The sequence below is a fragment of the Pseudophryne corroboree genome, chromosome 1 (genome assembly GCF_028390025.1).
Source record: "Pseudophryne corroboree isolate aPseCor3 chromosome 1, aPseCor3.hap2, whole genome shotgun sequence".
Classification (NCBI taxonomy): Eukaryota; Metazoa; Chordata; class Amphibia; order Anura; family Myobatrachidae; genus Pseudophryne; species Pseudophryne corroboree.
Genome location: NC_086444.1, coordinates 1,146,034,113 through 1,146,054,687, shown reverse-complemented (window position 1 = coordinate 1,146,054,687; position 20,575 = coordinate 1,146,034,113). Strand labels below are relative to the sequence as shown.

Sequence of the window (20,575 nt, the reverse complement as noted above, 5' to 3'; positions counted from 1 at the left end):
CCTTATTACGGATGCATTGGTTCGATCGCAAGGAAGAGCCTGGCTGATATGTAGCATGAAGTATAGATTATGTTATACACATGCTAGCAGAGCGTGCACTAATGCTAGCGGGAGATGTCTGGGTATGGACGTGCAATGTGTAATTAAAAAACCTGATTAAAAGGATTTTCACCTTCTGTATCCAGGATTATTAAAGTGAATTCTGTGTTTACTGTTCCTGTATCATACATTAATCGGAGATTCAACAGCAAAAGTAATAATTTAATTTCTCTGACGTCCTAGTGGATGCTGGGAACTCCGTAAGGACCATGGGGAATAGCGGCTCCGCAGGAGACTGGGCACAAAAGTAAAAGCTTTAGGACTACCTGGTGTGCACTGGCTCCTCCCCCTATGACCCTCCTCCAAGCCTCAGTTAGATTTTTGTGCCCGGCCGAGAAGGGTGCACACTAGGGGCTCTCCTGAGCTTCTTAGTGAAAAGTTTAGTTTTAGGTTTTTTATTTTCAGTGAGACCTGCTGGCAACAGGCTCACTGCATCGAGGGACTAAGGGGAGAAGAAGCGAACTCACCTGCGTGCAGAGTGGATTGGGCTTCTTAGGCTACTGGACACCATTAGCTCCAGAGGGACCGAACACAGGCCCAGCCTCGGAGCTCGGTCCCGGAGCCGCGCCACCGGCCCCCTTACAGAGCCAGAAGCAAGAAAAGGTCCGGAAAAATCGGCGGCAGAAGACATCAGTCTTCAACAAGGTAGCGCACAGCACTGCAGCTGTGCGCCATTGTTACTCAGGCACACTTCACACTCCGGTCACTGAGGGTGCAGGGCGCTAGGGGGGGGGCGCCCTGAGCAGCAATGTAAAACACCTTGGCTGGCATAAATACACCACATATAACCCCCAGGGCTATATGGGTGTATTTGAACCCCTGCCAGATTCCACAGAAAAACGGGAGAAAAGGCCGCCGAGAAGGGGGCGGAGCCTATCTCCTCAGCACACTGGCGCCATTTTCTCTCACAGCTCCGTTGGAGGGAAGCTCCCTGGCTCTCCCCTGCAGTTACTACACTACAGAAAGGGGTTAAAAAAGGGGGGGGGGGGGGCGTGGCCTAGCTAGCAAGCAGAGAAGAGGTGAACTGTGTGTGCTCCTGTAGGCTTGGGCCTTCTATCACCTATAAAATATACCTCACAGGTCACCACACACTTCTAAACGTGTATACCGGCTCCCTGTTCCAGCCAGTACCAGAGGGTGTCGGTTGCGGAGCCGGGGAGCCCTTGTCAGGGCTCCTGCAGGTTGCGGCCTTCCCCTCCATAAGAAGCCGGGGGTCTGTGGTGCGACCTCCCACCCCACCGGAAGTGAGACTGATCGGGACTGCTGTCCGGGAGGACGAGCCCATACGCCGGGCCGACGGAAAGAGATATCCCCAGGACCGGGGACCCCGTCCTGTGACCCTGCAGCAGCCATCGGGATCGTGTGCGGTTGGCGGCGGAGGCGGCTCCGTACGGTGGGTGGGTCCCCCCCTTACCGGTGCACACCAGCGCAGCATCGGGGCTCTCCCCTCCCTCTCCCCGCGGCCCTTGTCCATACCGCTTCACCTGCTGCAGCCTGCTCTGTGCCGCGGACTCGGGAAGCGGTCACCGGAGCTCCCGCGAGACGCGGCCTAGCGGCGGGCCTCAGACCGGGACCTCGATTGCGGGGCCGGACCCGCGATAGCCGCGGACAGATTTTGCGGCCCCTGACACTGCCCCTGACGGCTCGGCTGGCGGCTACATCCCTAAAAGAGGCCTTATTACCTCTACCTCTCCATCGCACCGAGCACAAAATAGTGCCGCACGGCAAAAGTGCGTGAAGCCCGGCGGCCATCTTGAAAACACCGCTGGGGGATTGGGTTCCCAGTACTCCTCAGAACCCCCGCCTAGACCCCCGTGCCCAGTACCTCGGCACTGCTGCTCACTACGCCAAATTGTGAGGGGGGAGAACCTGTTGTGCAGCGACCACTTCACCCTGCAATTGCCCTCTCTCCTTTAATATACCCTATCAAGGTTAAATTGTGCTCCCACGGGCTGGTGCTACCTCGGAGGGGCTATAATACCACCTGCTCCCCCTAACACAAAACACTAGAGGGGCTCGGTTGCGGAGCCGGGGAGCCCTTATCAGGGCTCCTGCAGGTTGCGGCCTTCCCCTCCCCAGGAAGCCGGGGACTGTGGTGCGACCCCCCTACCAGAGGTACGGCTGGACGGGCCGGGTGACGGAGGAAACCGGATAGACGCGGCTGTCGACTGTTACCTGGAGAGGTGGGAGTCGTTGCCACCAACGCCGGAGACCCCCTGTGAACCTGTAGCGGCCATCGGAAGCGGGCGCAGCTGATAGTGAGGGCTCTACGCGGCGGGTGAGTCCCCTCTTGCTACCGCACTTAAGCGGGTCAACGAGGCTCCTTGCCCCCTCTCCCCGCGGCTCCCGCCTCTACAATACCACCGGAGGAGGCTTGCTGTGTGCCGCGGGTCGAGGGAACAGGCCCTGAGCTCCAGCGAGCTGCGGCCTCCCGGCGGCCCTCAGACCGGGGACTCGCGCACAGGACCAGCCCGGCGTGTACCACGTCAGACGCGATCTGGAGGTGTGGCCTCTCTCCTCGCTCCTGACCCCTCAGTAAGCCGCTGCACATTCTAGAGGGCTCCCTGTTGCTTTTACCAGCTCCGTAGGCCAGGGACCAGGACGAAAACGGGGCAGCCCGGCGGAGCTAGAAGAAGTCCGGCGGCCATCTTGGGAGCAGAACACACTCCATCAGACCGGCCCACTGCGGCTCCACTTCACCCTCTGAGCCTCGCTTAGTGACCTCATCAGAATTCCTTACCCTGCTCTCACCCTCACCTCCTGAACACCCTATCACGCCCTATAGGTGCTCCTACGGGCTAGAACTACTGGACCAGATAGCACCTCAGAGGGTTCAGGCCACTATTACCGGTACAACGGTACTCTTTAAGCACCCTGCAGGGCCCTCCCCCCCCCTGACACCCACACACGTGACGCCTGCAGGGCCTTGAGTATCTCTGAAAGAAGCCCCGGCCTCCGGAGGATCCCAATCCTGCCGGAGCTTAGAAGCGTCACTCATTACCTACATGCCGTGGCATGCCCAGCTGGACCCTTTTGACCATCTTCTTCAAAGTGCCTAGCATGTGACCTCGATATGTACTACACCTGGTTCCGTGTGTGATCCTAATGATATAGGAGCCTCCCTCGTCCTTCCCAGGTGTTGACAACCAACCTACCTCACCTCTTTCCGCCAATATGCCTAAAGGGGGGAAAAAGTCGAATGCCCATAACCTGGTGGGCTACTTCAAGAATTCGGCTCCATCTTCCACCCGGAGAGCAACCTCACCCCCACCCACTTCAGCAACCTCTGACAAAGACTCGGACGATGACTCTTCCTCCACTCCCGCCACAAAGGCTGATGTCGCCCTTCTCCTATCCGAGATGCGTAATATTAAAAAATCAATTCGTGCAGAAGTACAGGAGGCTATCTCGGGTCTAAAATCGGACGTGGATAGCCTGGGCACCAGGGTGGATGCCATCGAAAGAAAACAAGAAGAGCTTATCGCCTTCCAACAAGAATCAGAACAGGAGATATCTCAAATGCGTACGGATGTTATGCTCTTAGCGGATAAACAGGAAGATATGGACAACAGAGGCCGTCGGAACAATCTTAGAATACGCAACGTTCCCGAGACGGTGGAACAAAATCACCTCACGGATTATCTACTCCGCCTCTTCCGCTCACTTGCTCCCTCCGTCCCAGACGATATGCTTCTTCTAGATAGGGCCCACAGGGCTCTACGTCCTAGATCCCAAGACGCCAAAACACCAAGAGACATAATTCTCCGCTTTCACTATCTCGCGGTCAAAGATCGAGTCTACGCCAAAACCAGGAGGATGTCGACTATCCCGTTCGAGGGCTCCGATCTCTTGATCTTCCAGGACCTGTCGCCGGTCACGCTGAACAGAAGGAGGGAGCTAAAAGACATAACCAAAGCCCTAAGAGATCATAATGTCAGATACAGATGGGGCTTCCCTTTTGCCCTCCAAGTCAGAGCGGATGGTAAAACCCTCTCTGCTAGGTCCCCAGATGAGGCCCTCCAACTACTCCATCAACTGAACATCTCCGGCCCCCCGACCACTCCTCAACGCTCTCTTCCAGTCAACACCTCCCCTTCTCTCACAGCCCCAGCCTCAAACTGGACCACCGTCGGATCTGCTTCCCACACCTCCCCAGATACATGAATCGCCATGTATAGATGTCCATGATGGGTCTCGATGCGCATACGAGTCCCTAACGGACTGCAGGGGGTCTTTCCGCACTATGCCAAGATCCCCATAGGATGTAGAGACTTTGGTTAAGCTAATGTTTACCATTTATTGCCTTGGTGATCCTGTTGTGGGGGGGCCTGTCCGGGCCCTCGGGGCCGGGGTTCGTCGTGGCTGGCCGCGGGGGCTCCGGCCCCGGGAGGCCCGTCTGGGCCGAACCTTCTCTCTTTACCTCATGCAGGTTGTAATGTTATTATTGTTGCTATGTGGTCGACATGACATGTTTACCCCCAGTTCCATTAATGCTGTTTCCCTCCCTCCTCCCCCCCCTCCTCCCTCCCCTTCTCCCTCCCCTTTAAGCTCCCCTAGTTTATTGTTCGCAATATGTACACTTAATTTTAGTCTGATTGCACACGGGACCTGGTCTCCTCTCCGAGCAGCTAGGTCCACCCACCCCCCATTCGACCTTTAAGGTCGACGTCGGACGACCTGGACCTGCGGGTCGACTTCTTCCTTGGGTCCGACTAGCGAGAATGGATTTTCTCCGCCCTCTAGCCACTGATACTAATATATGCTTGTCCTTCATCTGTTCTCCTACCCTCTCTTTTCTTCTCTCTCTGATCCTCTTTCCTTTCCCTTCCCCTATCTCTTTCGGAGCCCAGCTGGTGCGCTCCCACATGAAGAGTGCTCTGTTCTCATACCATGGTTCTTAGAATAATCACATTGAACACGAAAGGTCTGAATAGCCCGCGTAAACGCTCTCTCTTATTCCAATCCCTTAAGCAACTTAAAGACGACATTGTTTTCCTACAGGAGACTCATTTCTCGGGTAAATCTCATCCAGAACTTAAGTCCAAACACTTCCCGCTCACTTTCCATGCTTGCGACCCCATACGCAAGAAGAAAGGGGTCTCTGTACTCTTTGCTAATCATTTAGATTTCATCCCCTCTGAAATACTGAGCGACCCTGAAGGTAGATACCTGTTGCTGTTAGGGTTGTTAAACGGGTCCCCCTATACATTCTTAAATGTCTATGCTCCAAACCAGAACCAGGCCCCCTTTTTCCACTCCCTAAATAGCCTCTTAGCCCTACACAGATGCGGTAGTGTGGTATTAGGGGGGGATTTTAATGTGACTTTGGACAGCGTTCTGGACAGATCTAAACCTCTGCCCAGATCTATGCGCCCCTCACAGCCAATTCCCACAAAAGCCCTCTCCCGCCTCCACAAAGTCCTCAGCATGACGCTGGGGCTTTACAAGCGGTCTCAGGCACGGTGGGGGCTCGTCTCAAGAAATTCGAGACTTCTTCCCCTCGCCGTTTCATAAAGTCTGCTTTACCGACGTCTCCCTCAGATAGGGAGACAGTATTGCAAGCCATTCACAGGCTGTATTCCCAGCAGGTGATAATCAAGGTACCCCTCCTGCAACAGGGAAAGGGGTACTATTCCACACTATTGGTGGTACCGAAGCCGGACGGCTCGGTGAGACCAATTTTAAATCTAAAATCCTTGAACACTTACATACAAAGGTTCAAATTCAAGATGGAGTCACTCAGAGCAGTGATTGCAAACCTGGAAGAAGGGGACTATATGGTCTCTCTGGACATCAAAGATGCTTACCTACATGTCCCAATTTACCCTTCTCCAAGGGTACCTCAGGTTTGTGGTACAGAACTGTCACTATCCGTTTCAGACGCTGCCGTTTGGATTGTCCACGGCACCACGGGTCTTTACCAAGGTAATGGCCGAAATGATGATACTCCTTCGAAAGAAGGGAGTTTTAGTTATCCCTTACTTGGACGATCTCCTGATAAGGGCAAGATCCAGGGAACAGTTGGAAGTCGGGGTAGCACTATCTCAGATAGTGCTGCGGTAGCACGGTTGGATTCTCAATATTCCAAAATCGCAGCTGATCCTGACGACACGCCTTCTATTCCTAGGGATGATCCTGGACACAGTCCAGAAAAAGGTGTTTTCTCCCGGAGGAGAAAGCCAGGGAGTTATCCGAACTAGTCAGAAACCTCCTAAAACCAGGCCAAGTGTCAGTGCATCAGTGCACAAGGGTCCTGGGAAAAATGGTGGCTTCCTACGAAGCAATTCCATTCGGCAGATTCCACGCAAGAACTTTCCAGTGGGACCTGCTGGACAAATGGTCCGGATCGCATCTTCAGATGCATCAGCGGATGACCCTGTCACCAAAGACAAGGGTGTCTCTCCTGTGGTGGTTGCAGAGTGCTCATCTTCTAGAGGGCCGCAGATTCGGCATTCAGGACTGGGTCCTGGTGACCACGGATGCCAGCCTGCGAGGCTGGAGAGCAGTCACACAGGGAAGAAATTTCTAGGGCTTGTGGTCAAGCCTGGAGACATCACTTCACATAAATATTTTGGAGCTAAGGGCCATTTACAATGCCCTAAGCCAAGCAAGACCTCTGCTTCAAGGTCAGCCGGTGCTGATCCAGTCGGACAACATCACGGCAGTCGCCCACGTAAACAGACAGGGCGGCACAAGAAGCAGGAGGGCAATGGCAGAAGCTGCAAGGATTTTTCGCTGGGCGGAAAATCATGTGATAGCACTGTCAGCAGTGTTCATTCCGGGAGTGGACAACTGGGAAGCAGACTTCCTCAGCAGGCACGACCTCCACCCGGGAGAGTGGGGACTTCACCCAGAAGTCTTCCACATGATTGTAAACCATTGGGAAAAACCAAAGGTGGACATGATGGCGTCCCGCCTAAACAAAAAATTGGACAGGTATTGCGCCAGGTCAAGGGACCCTCAGGCAATAGCTGTGGACGCTCTGGTAACACCATGGGTGTACCAGTCAGTGTATGTGTTCCCTCCTCTTCCTCTCATACCAAAAGTACTGAGAATTATAAGACGGAGGGGAGTAAGAACTATACTCGTGGCTCCGGATTGGCCAAGATGGACTTGGTACCCGGAACTTCAAGAGATGCTCACGGAGGACCCGTGGCCTCTACCTCTAAGAAGGGACCTGCTCCAGCAAGGACTCTGTCTATTCCAAGACTTACCGCGGCTGCGTTTGACGGCAGGGCGGTTGAACGCCGGATCCTGAAGGAAAAAGGCATTCCGGATGAAGTCATCCCTATCCTGATCAAGCCAGGAAGGATGTAACCGCAAAGCATTATCACCGCATTGGGCGAAAATATGTTGCGGGGTGCGAGGCCAATAAGGCCCCGATGGAGGAATTTTCAACTAGGTCGATTCCTGCATTTCCTGTAAACAGGAGTGTCTATGGGCCTAAAATTGGGGTCCATTAAGGTTCAAATTTCGGCCCTGTCAATTTTCTTCCAGAAAGAACTAGCTTCAGTTCCTGAAGTTCAGACGTTTGTAAAAGGGGTACTGCATATACAGCCTCCTTTTGTGCCTCCAGTGGCACCTTGGGATCTCAATGTAGTTTTGGGGTTCCTAAAGTCACATTGGTTTGAACCACTTGAATCTGTGGAGTTAAAATATCTCACATGGAAAGTGGTCATGTTGTTGGCCCTGGCCTCGGCCAGGCGCGTGTCAGAATTGGCGGGCTTTATCCTGTACAAGCCCTTATCTGATCTTCCATTCAGACAGGGCGGAATTGAGGACTCGTCCTCAATTTCTCCCTAAGGTGGTTTCAGCGTTTCACTTGAACCAGCCTATTGTGGTACCTGCGGCTACTAGGGACTTGGAGGACTCCAAGTTGCTGGACGTAGTCAGGGCCCTGAAAATATATGTTTCCAGGACGGCTGGAGTCAGAAAATCTGACTCGCTGTTATCCTGTATGCACCCAACAAGCTGGGTGCTCCTGCTTCTAAGCAGACTATTGCTCGTTGGATTTGTAGTACAATTCAGCTTGCACATTCTGTGGCAGGCCTGCCACAGCCAAAATCTGTAAAAGCCCATTCCACAAGGAAGGTGGGCTCATCTTGGGCGGCTGCCCGAGGGGTCTCGGCTTTACAACTTTGCCGAGCAGCTACTTGGTCAGGGGCAAACACGTTTGCTAAATTCTACAAATTTGATACCCTGGCTGAGGAGGACCTGGAGTTCTCTCATTCGGTGCTGCAGAGTCATCCGCACTCTCCCGCCCGTTTGGGAGCTTTGGTATAATCCCCATGGTCTTTACGGAGTTCCCAGCATCCACTAGGACGTCAGAGAAAATAAGAATTTACTTACCGATAATTCTATTTCTCGTAGTCCGTAGTGGATGCTGGGCGCCCATCCCAAGTGCGGATTGTCTGCAATACTTGTACATAGTTATTGTTACAAAAAATCGGGTTATTATTGTTGTGAGCCATCTTTTCAGAGGCTCCTCTGTTATCATGCTGTTAACTGGGTTCAGATCACAGGTTGTACGGTGTGATTGGTGTGGCTGGTATGAGTCTTACCCGGGATTCAAAATCCTTCCTTATTGTGTACGCTCGTCCGGGCACAGTATCCTAACTGAGGCTTGGAGGAGGGTCATAGGGGGAGGAGCCAGTGCACACCAGGTAGTCCTAAAGCTTTTACTTTTGTGCCCAGTCTCCTGCAGAGCTGCTATTCCCCATGGTCCTTACGGAGTTCCCAGCATCCACTACGGACTGCGAGAAATAGAATTATCGGTAAGTAAATTCTTATTTTCTATGCTAATACGGGTATTTACAGAATGCTGATCTTCTGTATAATAAGATACTTTACATTCATATATGGTTGGTCTTTAATACCTCACAAAACACCTATACACATCTATGATGAGCATGGTGTGGAACAGTTAGCCTACTGGTCACCATTTCAGCACTCGGTGGCTCAGAGAGTTTGGGAACATATAGGAGGACGTTTTAGTAAAGCTTCAAAATGAGGACAAGTGGAGGTGTGCAACCAATAAGATTATAGCTATCATTTAGTACATTCTGTAAAATGATAGCTAAAATCTGGTGGCTATTGTGCAACATCTCCTCTAGTCCTTTGTAGAAGGTTTGATAAATCTACTCCTAAATTATAATACAACTTGTCACATTGTTGAGGTGGGCTGAGCAAATATTCCTGGGTAATGCAGGAAGCGGCCTATCCGTTCACATGAAAATAGTGACGTTCCTGAGGGAGGCATATCCAGGTTGGTTCAGCCCACTAAATGGCTGCCACCTGTGTTAAAGGATGATGCATACACTATATGTTATTATCTATTGCACAGAATTATCTATTGTCCTTTTTTAAATTTATTATTGCAGTTGTGTAAAACCATTATACATGCTTCCTGGTAGGGATGGCCATCAGTGGGTTAACATCGATGTTACCATCGGATAACACCTTTCACATGGAACCAATCTATGGCTTCATCCACCGATGGTCATTCATGCTCTATGACTTGCTGCACTGCAGGCCAATCAGAGATTGGGGACGGGTTTTTGTGGGTGCATCGGTTAAGGGATTGGTAGGGGGAAGGGTGGGGGGGTAGAATAGATTTGCTCCGTATCCCGGCACCTTGTAAAAAAAAAAAAAAACATTGGGGGGGCTCTGTATCATCGATGGCAGAGAACTATTTGGGTCTCGGCCATCAATAGCAAAAATACAGTTGGCTGCTTTTTCTGTTGTTAATGAATAGATTTGAGATGCTTCATGTATCTTGATTTGGTAATTGTGTGTTTTAGTTGCTGTGGAACCTGGGGAACAACTTCTAAGCCCAGAGAGGAAAAAAAATTGCTTATCAGATGACCAGTCTGGGGATAAGGAGGATCCTGGCGTTCTAGGTACAGTAACGTTTGAACATGCAAAAATGTATCTACACAGGACTATGGCAGGTATTTTTGTAAAAATGCTGCCCACCACCCCACAAGGTATCAATGACATCATTGTGGCAATCTGCATCATGTGGTGGCTCCATTCTTATGCCTGCACTGTTGGTAGGCGACCAGTTGCATGATGTATATGCATTTGTTTTCACCCAGGTGCTGCAGCTATCAAGGCTACCTGTGTGATGATGTCTGAGATGGTGGATTCTCTGCAGACCGTTTTATCTTATGGGCACAACAAGAATAGCAATATAGCCGCGTTTCTCACTCCTGTTTTCAGAAACATAATCATAAGTTTAGCTAGACTACCTATAGTCAACAGCTACACCAGAGTACCCCCATTGGTAAGTACAGCCTGCTCTTCTAAAACAATTAAATTATATTTCTTAAATTTACTGGCTGTCAGGCGGGGGGCCCTGCTTTGGATGCCGGCCGTCAGGCGCGGTGCCCTGCTTTGGATGCCGGCCGTCAGGCGGGGAGCCCTGCTTTGGATGCCGGCAGTCAGGCAGGGGGCAATGCTTTGGATGCCGGCCGTCAGGCAGGGGTCCCTACTTTGGATGCCGGCCGTCAGGCTGATAGGCTGATTCTGTTTGCACCTCCATGTTTGTACCTCCATGGGGTGTGAGCAGAAATTGCCTTCTGCAGTTAACTGCTTTTATGGCTAATTGAATCAGCCACAATGTGTTTCAGTGTGAAAATAGGATTTTGGTACTTACCAGGTTAATCCTTTTCTTTGAATCCATAGGGGGCACTGGAGTACTCTTGGGATATGGACGGCTTCTGCAGGAACAGGGCACTGAATATTTCAATTTAGAACTCTCCACCCCTCCATATCCCAGAGTACCTCAGTGTTTTTTACTGAGCCGAACAGGAGCTATATAGAGGTTGACAATGGAGAATTACATATAACATAACAGACAACAATAAAGTTGACACATAACGTTACTGACAACTAAACAGTTGGCACCATAACCGATAGAATTTGAAACTTTGAACCAGTCGGTGAGAGAGTGTTACCATAAGATCCCCTGAACTTACCACAAACCAGGTAAAACTGCTCTGGGTGGACGTCCAGTGCCCCCTATGGATTCAAAGAAAAGGATTTACCTGGTAAGTACCAAAATCCTATTTTCTTTTTCATCCACTAGGGGTCACTGGAGTACTCTTGGGACGTACCAAAGCTTCCCCCGTAGGCGGGATAGCTGTTTGGCATCTGTAACACTAGGCGGCCAAAGCTAGATGCTGATGCCGCAAACGTATCAAACTTGTAAAAGCGCACAAACGTGTGCACTGATGACCATGTAGCCGCACGGCAAAGCTGCGTCGTAGAAGCCTTGCGACCAGCTGCCCATGAAGTTCCCACAGAACGTGTGGAATGAGCTGTTACTGATGTAGGCAGCTGTAACCTAGCATGAAGGTAAGCCTGACGTATGGTCAGTTTAATCCATCTGGATAAGGTCTACTTAGAAGCTGGGCAACTCATCTTGGCAGCATCATAGAGAACAAACAACGTATCCGTCTTACGAACAGTAGACGTTCGGGATACATAAACGTGTAGTGTGCGTACCACATCCAAAGTTCCAGATTCTTCTGTTAACACAGGAACTACTATTGGTTGATTGATGTGAAAAGATGACACTACCTTTGGAAAGGAAGCGGGATTCGTCCGAAGTTCCGTTCTGTCATCATGAAACACCAAATACGGTGGCTTGCATGACAAGGCACCCAAATCTGAAACACGCCTTGCCGAAGCTAAGGCTAGGAGAAAAATTGTTTTCCAAGTGAGAAACTTAATTTCTTTTTCATCCACTAGGGGTCACTGGAGTACTCTTGGGATATGGACGGCTTAGCAGAAACAAAGGCACTGAATATTTAAATTTAGAACTCTCCACCCCTCCATATCCCAGAGTACCTCAGTGTACGACCTCAGTGTTTTTCCGTGCTCACAGCAATAACCAGGCTTGTGGGGACTTCCCACACTTGGTGGAAGATTTTATTAATTTTTACTTTTTAATTTTTACACTTAGCACATCCCTTCCCAGTTTCTGGAAAAACATGGGTCCGGGATGGTGCCGCTGCAAGGCAGCGCATGGCGTGTCGGTCCTCACAAAGAGCACCCTCACAGCCACAGGCAGCCCACTGTCTCCTGCAACAGCTGGACGGAGCTTACACATAGAAGCCCCGTCGCAGCCATGATCTGAGGAGCTGGACGGAGCTTACAGATAGAAGCCCCGTCGCAGCCATGACCGGAAAGCGTCGCAGACCTTCCTACAAAAGGTATGCTGGGGAAACGGGGCGGTCAGCGCAGGCTGCCGCCCCACTGTGTGGGGTCCGTGGGTAAAGCCGACCGCTCACTACCGTGATAGCCGCTCCAGTGCCCCGTCTGCCGCTCCGACGCCCCACGCTCCGTCCCCCTGCCAGGCGCTCCGTCCTCCCGCCAGGCGCGCCGCCCGCCACAACCGTCAGCGGTGCTCACACAGGGAGACCCGCCGCACACAGGGAGACCCGCCGCAGCTTCGCTCCGTCAGCGGTGCTCTCAGAGACAGACCCGCGCAGCTTGCCTAGCGACGCCGCGCTCCGGCCAGCCGACCTCTGCTGCTCTGGACTATGGTCCCTCGCCTCCCTGCAATGAGCTTCCCGGCTCCCCGCTGAGACACAGCGCTACAGGGAGTACAGGGAAGGGGGGGGGGAGTGGGGGACCTGGCTGATTACTGCGTGGCTGCAGCTGCCAGATGCTGCAAGGGGAAAATCAATATCTATAGAAGATATTAATATTAACAGGCTGCCATATCTATAGAAGATATTAATACATAATTAACTGCAGGCAGAGCTTATATTAAATGTGACCTTCCTGTGATTGTATTGTAACCTGCATGTGTCAGTGTATACTAGACTGTGATTATCAGTGTATACTAGACTGTGATTATCAGTGGCAGCAGGTATTGTAACTTCTCCTGTGAGTTTCAGTGTAAGCATGGCATGGGGGCCATTTTAATCATGTTTCCTGTTTCTTCCAGTGGTAATTCCAGAACATTCCTGCCCTACATCTCTACGCCACCGGAGGCGCAGGGGTGTTAGTGGGAATTTTGGTTCAGGTTTCACATAGGCCCATGTAAACTGTATTTAGCCATAAATATATATATATATATATATATATAGATATTACGCACCTTAAGTAAACATTTTACTGAGTCGTGCAAGTGTCTGTCCGTTGGCTATTGTGGTGTCTGTCTGTATAAGGGGTAAGGCTCCAACACAGACTAAATATAAGGTTTACTACAATGTCTGTACATAAATCTACCACAGATTCAGTTGGTTTGTAGGTTTCCACTCCGGAAGCCGGGTCAGTCCCAGATCCTATGTTAAGCATTGGCAATTCAAATTAACTCCGCTCGACAGGAGCGGTAAGATCGGAGTCTCGGAAGTTACTCCGCCAGCTCTAACGAAGGAGTCTCAGTCTTTCCAAGGGTCCAATTTCCCTTTGGGTACCAGGGTGTTAATTTAACTGGTCTTATAATTTAATGCAGTCTGACAATTATATGTCAAACCTCACAGCGATACCTACGAGTGAGAAGGGTACATTAGACCAGCAGTCAGATAGTGCTGGGTTTTGACAACCATACATTGCTAATAACCAGTGAGTCAGTGTCTCAATTTCTACAGAGACTAAGTAGACTCTAACATCTAATCCGTCGAATTTAATAAACAACAGATCTTCAATGAGTTATTATTTAGAATATCTGACTAACATTTAACTCTATTTACCCGTTTCCACATCTAAATGGGACAATCCGCCATTGGTGAATTCGTCTGTGACAAACATTATAAAGACCCAAGATACATTTGGGTCACTAGACGCTCTATGTATGGAAACAATGACGATCACTGTTAATGAGAAGCTGCAGAGTATCTCTGTGAAGCTTCTGCTGACGCCTGTTACCTCGATTCTCGCTTTTCATCGTCGCTAGTTTCAGCACAACAAGGCCAGAAGTTGTTTGGTCCTAAATTTGATATTCAGGCCATTGCCGCCTCCGGTATCAAAACGGAAATACTTTGGTCCGACGTTTAATCCCTTTAGACTTCAGTCTTTTCAAGGCTGTGGTACAAAAACAGTCACGACTTGTAACGCCAGGGTGCTAAAGTCAACAAGCCAGTGGCTTGACGGCCTCTTAGGCCATTTCGATTTTCCAATTGTGGAAGCGCGCCTTTATATGTTACATTGGCCGGGTTTCCAGACATCCACTCATGGATGTATCAGCTATTTACAGTTTAAAAGACAAGACTTCCTCTGTCGGACGAAATTAGGCGTTTTGGCAGGTTGCCATTCAGTCTCTGCTGGTTTCAGCTGCTTTTATTTCCAGGCCTGGTACACCAACAGAGTCAGGGTTACTTATTCCCCTCTGTTTGGGGTAACGAAGCCGGAGGGCTCCGTCGCAGTCTCAATCAGCAAGTCACTTATTACAGTTTGAGAATGGATTTTCTGCGGTTAGTATTGGCATATTTGGAGCCACAAGATTGCATGATTGCGCTTGATCTTCACAATGCGTATTTACCCATTCCGGTTTGGTCACCGCATCACAGGTTCTTGCGTTTTGCAATACGCCACAACCATTAACCATTTCAGGTTCTACCGTTTGGCCTCTTGTCAACGCCTCGGGTATTCACCAAAGTGATGTTGGTGATGATAGCTCATCTCAGAGCCCTGGCGGTGACAATCGTTCCATACTTAGACGATCTGCTCATAAGAACTCTGTCTCAACAGAGGTTCCTCTTACTTGCGCTACTAACGTACACCACGGTGGCAGGTCAAGTTCAAAAACAATCGCATCTAATTCCGTCTGAACGACTTCAATTCCTAGGTATGATTATAAATACGGTAAATCAAAGATATTTACCTACTACACCAGAAAGAACAAATATACCATCTAGTACAATTAGTGCAAAAGCCACGCACACTAGCGGTACATTGGTGTATTCGCCTATTAGGAACAATGATGTGTTTTCAAAGCGCTTTAGTTCGCCGGGTTTCACTCGCGTTTCCCACAGGGGGGCGAGGGTGTATATACTCTGGACGAGAGTCTCAGAGGTTGAGGAGTTGTAGTTAAAAAGGTCAGCGACAGGGGTTCTAAAACGGATCACGACAGATTACTGTCTATAAATGTCCTGGAACTCCGTGCAATTTACAATGCACTACATGCTTCGCTTTCAGTCTGTCCAAGTGCAGTCAGACAACGCAACGGGAGTTGCATACACAACAACCAGGGAGGACCGAGAAGCCGCATGGCAATGCGGGAGGTAGCTCGAATCCTCAATTGCCCAGAACATCATTAGGTGATGTTGTCGACGGGGTTCATTCCGGGAGTGGCATCTGTTAGACAGATGATCTCACCCGTCGGGATTTTCATCCAGAAAGCTGGGCATTAAATCCAGAGGTGTTTCACATGTGGATCCACAGGTGGGGTTACCCTCAGGTGTACATGATGGCATCTCGCCACAATTACAAACGCTCAGTATGTGTACAGAACGACAGATCACAAGGGCAGTGGCGGTGGAGGCTCTCACATTCGTGTGGTCATACAGCCTCGTGTATCTGGCTCCACCGTTTTCCGCTGATCTCTCCGTTGCTAAAACGGATCATAAGACAGTTCGTCACAGTCATACTAGTGATATCTCATGGATTTCTGAGAGCTTGCTTCTCGAATCTCCAAGGAATACTCGCACACGATCTTTGCCCGCTCATAATACGTCCAACCTGTTACAACAGGGACCGTTCTTTTACCCCTATTTACCTATGTACCGCGGCTGCGGTTGACGGGGTGGTGGTTCAGACCGCCCTCTTAAGAAAAGACATAGGGCATTACAGTATCGGTTATACCAACCATGTTACGAGCTAGAAAGCCGCTTACGGCAGCTCATTATTACAAAATTTGGTGTGCCTATATAGGTGGGTGTGAAGCTCGGAAGTTTCCGACATCATCTTTCAAGTTACCTGTATTCTGTTCTTTTACAGACGGGGTGGGATGGAGAACTGCGTTTATCTACACTGAGGGTGCAGGTATCTGTGTGGTCAATTTATTTTCAAAGACGTTTGACTCTATTGCGTCGGTACACACCTTTCTACAAGGTGTCATCAGAGTGCAGCCTCCATTTATCCCACCTACAGCGCCATGCGACTTGAACCTGGGTTCAGATTTCTTACAGTTTTCATATTTTGAACCCTTACAACAAATGGGGATTAAGTTTCTCACTTGGAAAACGTTTTTTTCTTCTAGCCTTCGCTTCGGCAAGGGTTTTGTTTTCACATTTGGGTGCCTTGTATTCTAAGCCACCGTATTTGGGTTTCCTCATGACAGAGCGGAACTTCGGACGAATTCCGATTTTCTTATTTTTTACATCAATAAACCAATAGTGTTTCCTGTGTTGACAGCACATTCTAGAATTCTGAATGTGGTACGTGCATTACGCGTTTATATGTCCCGAACGTCTACAGTTCGTAAGACGAAAACGTTGTTTGTTCTCTATGATGCTGCCAACTGGGGTTAGCCAGTTTCTCAGCAGACATTATCCAGTTGGATAAAACTGACTACAAGTCAGGCTTACCTTAAGGCTAAGTTACAGTCGCCTACGTCAGTAATAGCTCATCACACAGGTTCTGTGGGAATGTCATGACCAGCTGGTCATGGAGCTTCTACGACGCGGCTACATAGTCTTCAGTGCACACGTTTGTGCGCGTTTACACGTTTTGAAACGTTTGCGGCATCTAGCTTTGGCCGCCTACTGTTACAGGTGTCAAACAGCTCTCCCGCCCACGAGGGAAGCTTTGGTACGTCCCAAGAGTACTCCAGTGACCCCTAGTGGATGAAAAAGAAAGTAGGATTTTGGTACTTACCAGGTAAATCCTTTTCTTTGAATCCATAGGGGGCACTGGACGCCCACCCAGAGCAGTTTTACCTGGGTTGTATTAAGCTCAGAGGAGCTTATGGTAACACATTTTCACCGATTGGTTCAAATTATAAAGGTTTATCGGTTATGGTGTCAACTGTTTAGTTGACAGTAACGTTATGTGTCAACTTTGTTGTTGTCCGTTATGTTATAGGAATTCTCCATTGTCAACCTCTCTATAGTTCCTGTTCGCTCAGTAAAAAACACTGAGGTCGTACACTGAGGTACTCTGGGATATGGAGGGGTGGAGAGTTCTAAATTTAAATATTCAGTGCCTTTGTTTCTGCTAAGCCGTCCATATCCCAAGAGTACTCCAGTGCCCCCTATGGATTCAAAGAAAAGGATTTACCTGGTAAGTACCAAAATCCTACTATCCACTTGTTGTATGGGTTCAAAATATGACGACTGTAAGAAACCTAAAACCAGATTCAAGTCCCATGGCGCTGTAGGTGGAATGAATGGAGGTTGTACTCTGAGGACAGCTTGCAGAAAGGTGTGTACAGACTGCAATAGAGCCAATCGTCTTTGAAAGTAAATTGACAAAGCAGATACCTGCACCTTTAGTGTAGATAAACGCAGTCCTCCATCTAACCCCGTCTGTAGAAATAACAAAAAACGGGATAACTTGAAAGATGTCGGAAACTTCAGAGCTTCACACCAACCTATATAGGCACGCCAAATTCTGTAATAATGAGCTGTCGTAACTGACTTCCTAGCTCGTAACTTGGTTGGTATAACCGATTCTGGAATGCCCTCTCTTCTTAAGAGGGCGGTCTCAACAGCCACCCCGTCAAACGCAGCCGCGCTAAAGCGGGGTAAAGGAACGGACTCTGTTGTAACCGGTCCGGACGTAGTTGGAGCGGTCAAGGATCGTCTGCGAGTATTCCGCGGAGATCTGAGAACCAAGCTCTCCGAGGCCAATGAGGCGCCACTAGTATGACTGTGGCGGACTCTCTTTTGATCCATTTTAGCACCAGAGGGAGCAGCGGAAACGGTGGAAACAGATGCACAAGGCTGTACGACCACGCGATTGTGAGAGCATCCACCGCCACTGCCTTTGGATCTCGCGTTCTGGACACACTGGGGCGTTTGGTGATTGCGGCGCGTTTTCATCAGATCCACTTGTGGGTAATCCCACCTCTGGACCAACATGTGAAACACTTCTGGGTTTAATGCCCATTCTCCTGGATGAAAATCCCGACGGTTTAGATAATCCGCCTCCCAGTTGTCCACTCCCGGAATGAACACTGCCGACAATATCACTTGGTGATGCTCGGCCCAATTGAGGATTCGAGCTACTTCCCGCATGGTCATGCGGCTTCTCGTTCCTCCTTGTTTGTTGATGTATGCGACCGCCGTCGCGTTGTCTGACTGCACATGGACAGTCTGCGACCGAAGCATGTGCACTGCTTGTCGTAGCGCATTGTAAATTGCCCGGAGTTCCTGGACATTTATAGACAGCAATCTTTTGTGATCCGCCCAGAGACCCTGGAGCTGACAATTTTGAACTACAGCTCCCCAACCTCTGAGACTCGCGTCCGTCGTTATAATTATCCAATTCCAGGCGCCGAACAGTTTCCCTGCGGTTAGATTGTGTACTTTGAGCCACCAGAGTAGAGATACCCTGGCCCGTGGCGACAACCTCACCCTGTGGTGAATCTGCAGATTTGAGCCCGACCACTGTGCGAGCACATCCAGTTGAAAAGGATAGGAGTGAAATATTCCGAACTGAAGCGCTTCGAAAGCCGCCACCATTGTGCCTAAGAGGCGAATGCACAAATGTACCGAGACTGTGCGTGGCTTGAGCACTAATTGTACCAGATGAACAATAATCTGTACTTTCTGTTCTGGCAGGTAAATTCTTTGATTTACCGTATCGAGAGTCATACCTAGGAATTGAAGTCGTGATTTCTTGCAGTTGACAGTCCAACCGTGCTGAACTAGTACATTGTACGTTAGCAACGCATGTTGGAGGAGCATCTGTTGAGACGGAGCTTTGATGAGTAGATCGTCCATGTACGAAACTTATCACTCCCAGGGATCTGAGATGAGCTATCATCCCAGACATCACTTTGGTGAATACCCGAGGCGCTGACGAAAGGCCAAACGGTAGATCCTGAAATTGGTAATGGTTCTGCCTTATCGCAAAACGCAAGAACCTCTGATGAGGTGGCCAAATCGGAATGTGTAAGTACGCATCCTTGAGATCCAGCGCAATCATGAATTCCTGTGGCTCCAAACCTGCAATTACTGACCGCAGAGATTCCATCTTGAATCTGTAGTAAGTGACGTACTAAATGAGGCCCTTTAAGTTCAATATTGGCCTGACCGAGCCATCCAGCTTTGTTACCACAAACAGACTGGAATAATAACCCTGACCTTGTTGTTGTACAGGGACCGGAATCAAAACTGCTGAATCCAGCAGGGACTGAATGGCAATTTGCAGAACCGCCGTCTTGTCGTCCGAGAGAAGCAATCTTGTCTTGAAAAACCGCAGTGGCGGGAGACAGTCGAACTCTGTTTTGTAACCTTTTAACACTAAATTGCGGATCCACCCATCTGTGGACGTCTGGAACCACGCCAAATGGAACGTCTGAAGGCGTGCTCCTACAATTGGAGATCCGAGATGGGCTGGGAGCCCGTCATGCCACTGGCTTGTCGGTGACCTTAGCGTCCTGACGACTGGTGTTGGTTTGTTGGAAACCATGTCCTCGACCTCGTCTACCAGGCGTGGCTGTTCCTCTACCACGGCCTCGAAAGGGCTGAGGTCTAAAAGATTTGAACGCCGGGCCAGAGTATTTCCGTCTAGGTACCGTTGGAGGCAATGGTAAGAAAACAACAGATTTTCCTCCCGTGGCCTCAGAAATCCATTTGTCCAATTCAGGACCAAACAACTTCTCGCCACCGTAAGGTAACGCCTCTATGCCTCTTTTGACCTCTGCCTCCGCTGGCCAAGAACGCAGCCAGAGTGCTCGTAGTACTGTAACTAGCGACGATGAAATGCGAGAAGTGAGCTGACAGACATCAGTAGTAGCTGTACATAGATACTCAGCAGCTTCACAGATTTGATCAGCAAGAAGTATAAGGTGATCGTCATGTAGGGCAGACTTGAGTTCTGTTATCCATACAATTAGCGCCTTAGTGAACCAAATGCCAACCAACCCAGGTCTAAGCAACACTCCTGCTGCTATATACATAGATTTTAGCATAGCTTCTATTTTACGGTCTGAAGGGTCTTTACTGGTATGGTTAATTTCTTTGTAAGTTTTGACACAGACGAATCCACCATTGGCGGATTCTCCCATGTACATGTCACACTCTGGAAAGGGGTAACTAGAGTTAAATCTGCGAGGTATAGAAAACCGTTTTTCTGGATTCTTTTCGTGTTTCTACTAACCTCTTATTAAGAGACTCCGAAACAGGAAAACACATTGGAGATTTCTTTCGTTTAGTAAAGACGACTTCATAATTTGTCAGAGGCTCCTCAGTTTCTGTAAACTTCAGAGACTGACGCACCGCTCTGATGAGATTATCAATGCCTGAGCTGTCAAAATCTTCACTATCTGACTGCTGGTCTACTTCGCCCTCCTCAC

General features: G+C 49.6%; 1 protein-coding gene across 4 annotated transcripts in view; it reads left to right on the top strand.

Annotated features, from left to right (window-relative positions):
- Positions 1-20,575, top strand: part of HTT (huntingtin) — a 517,727-nt gene that overhangs the window by 299,812 nt on the left and 197,340 nt on the right. For all 4 annotated transcript variants that reach the window (XM_063924321.1, XM_063924312.1, XM_063924303.1 and 1 more), the window contains 2 exons: positions 9,900-9,998; positions 10,197-10,384. In XM_063924321.1, coding sequence (XP_063780391.1) covers positions 9,900-9,998; positions 10,197-10,384 — 287 coding nt within the window. The remainder of the gene's footprint in view (positions 1-9,899; positions 9,999-10,196; positions 10,385-20,575) is intronic.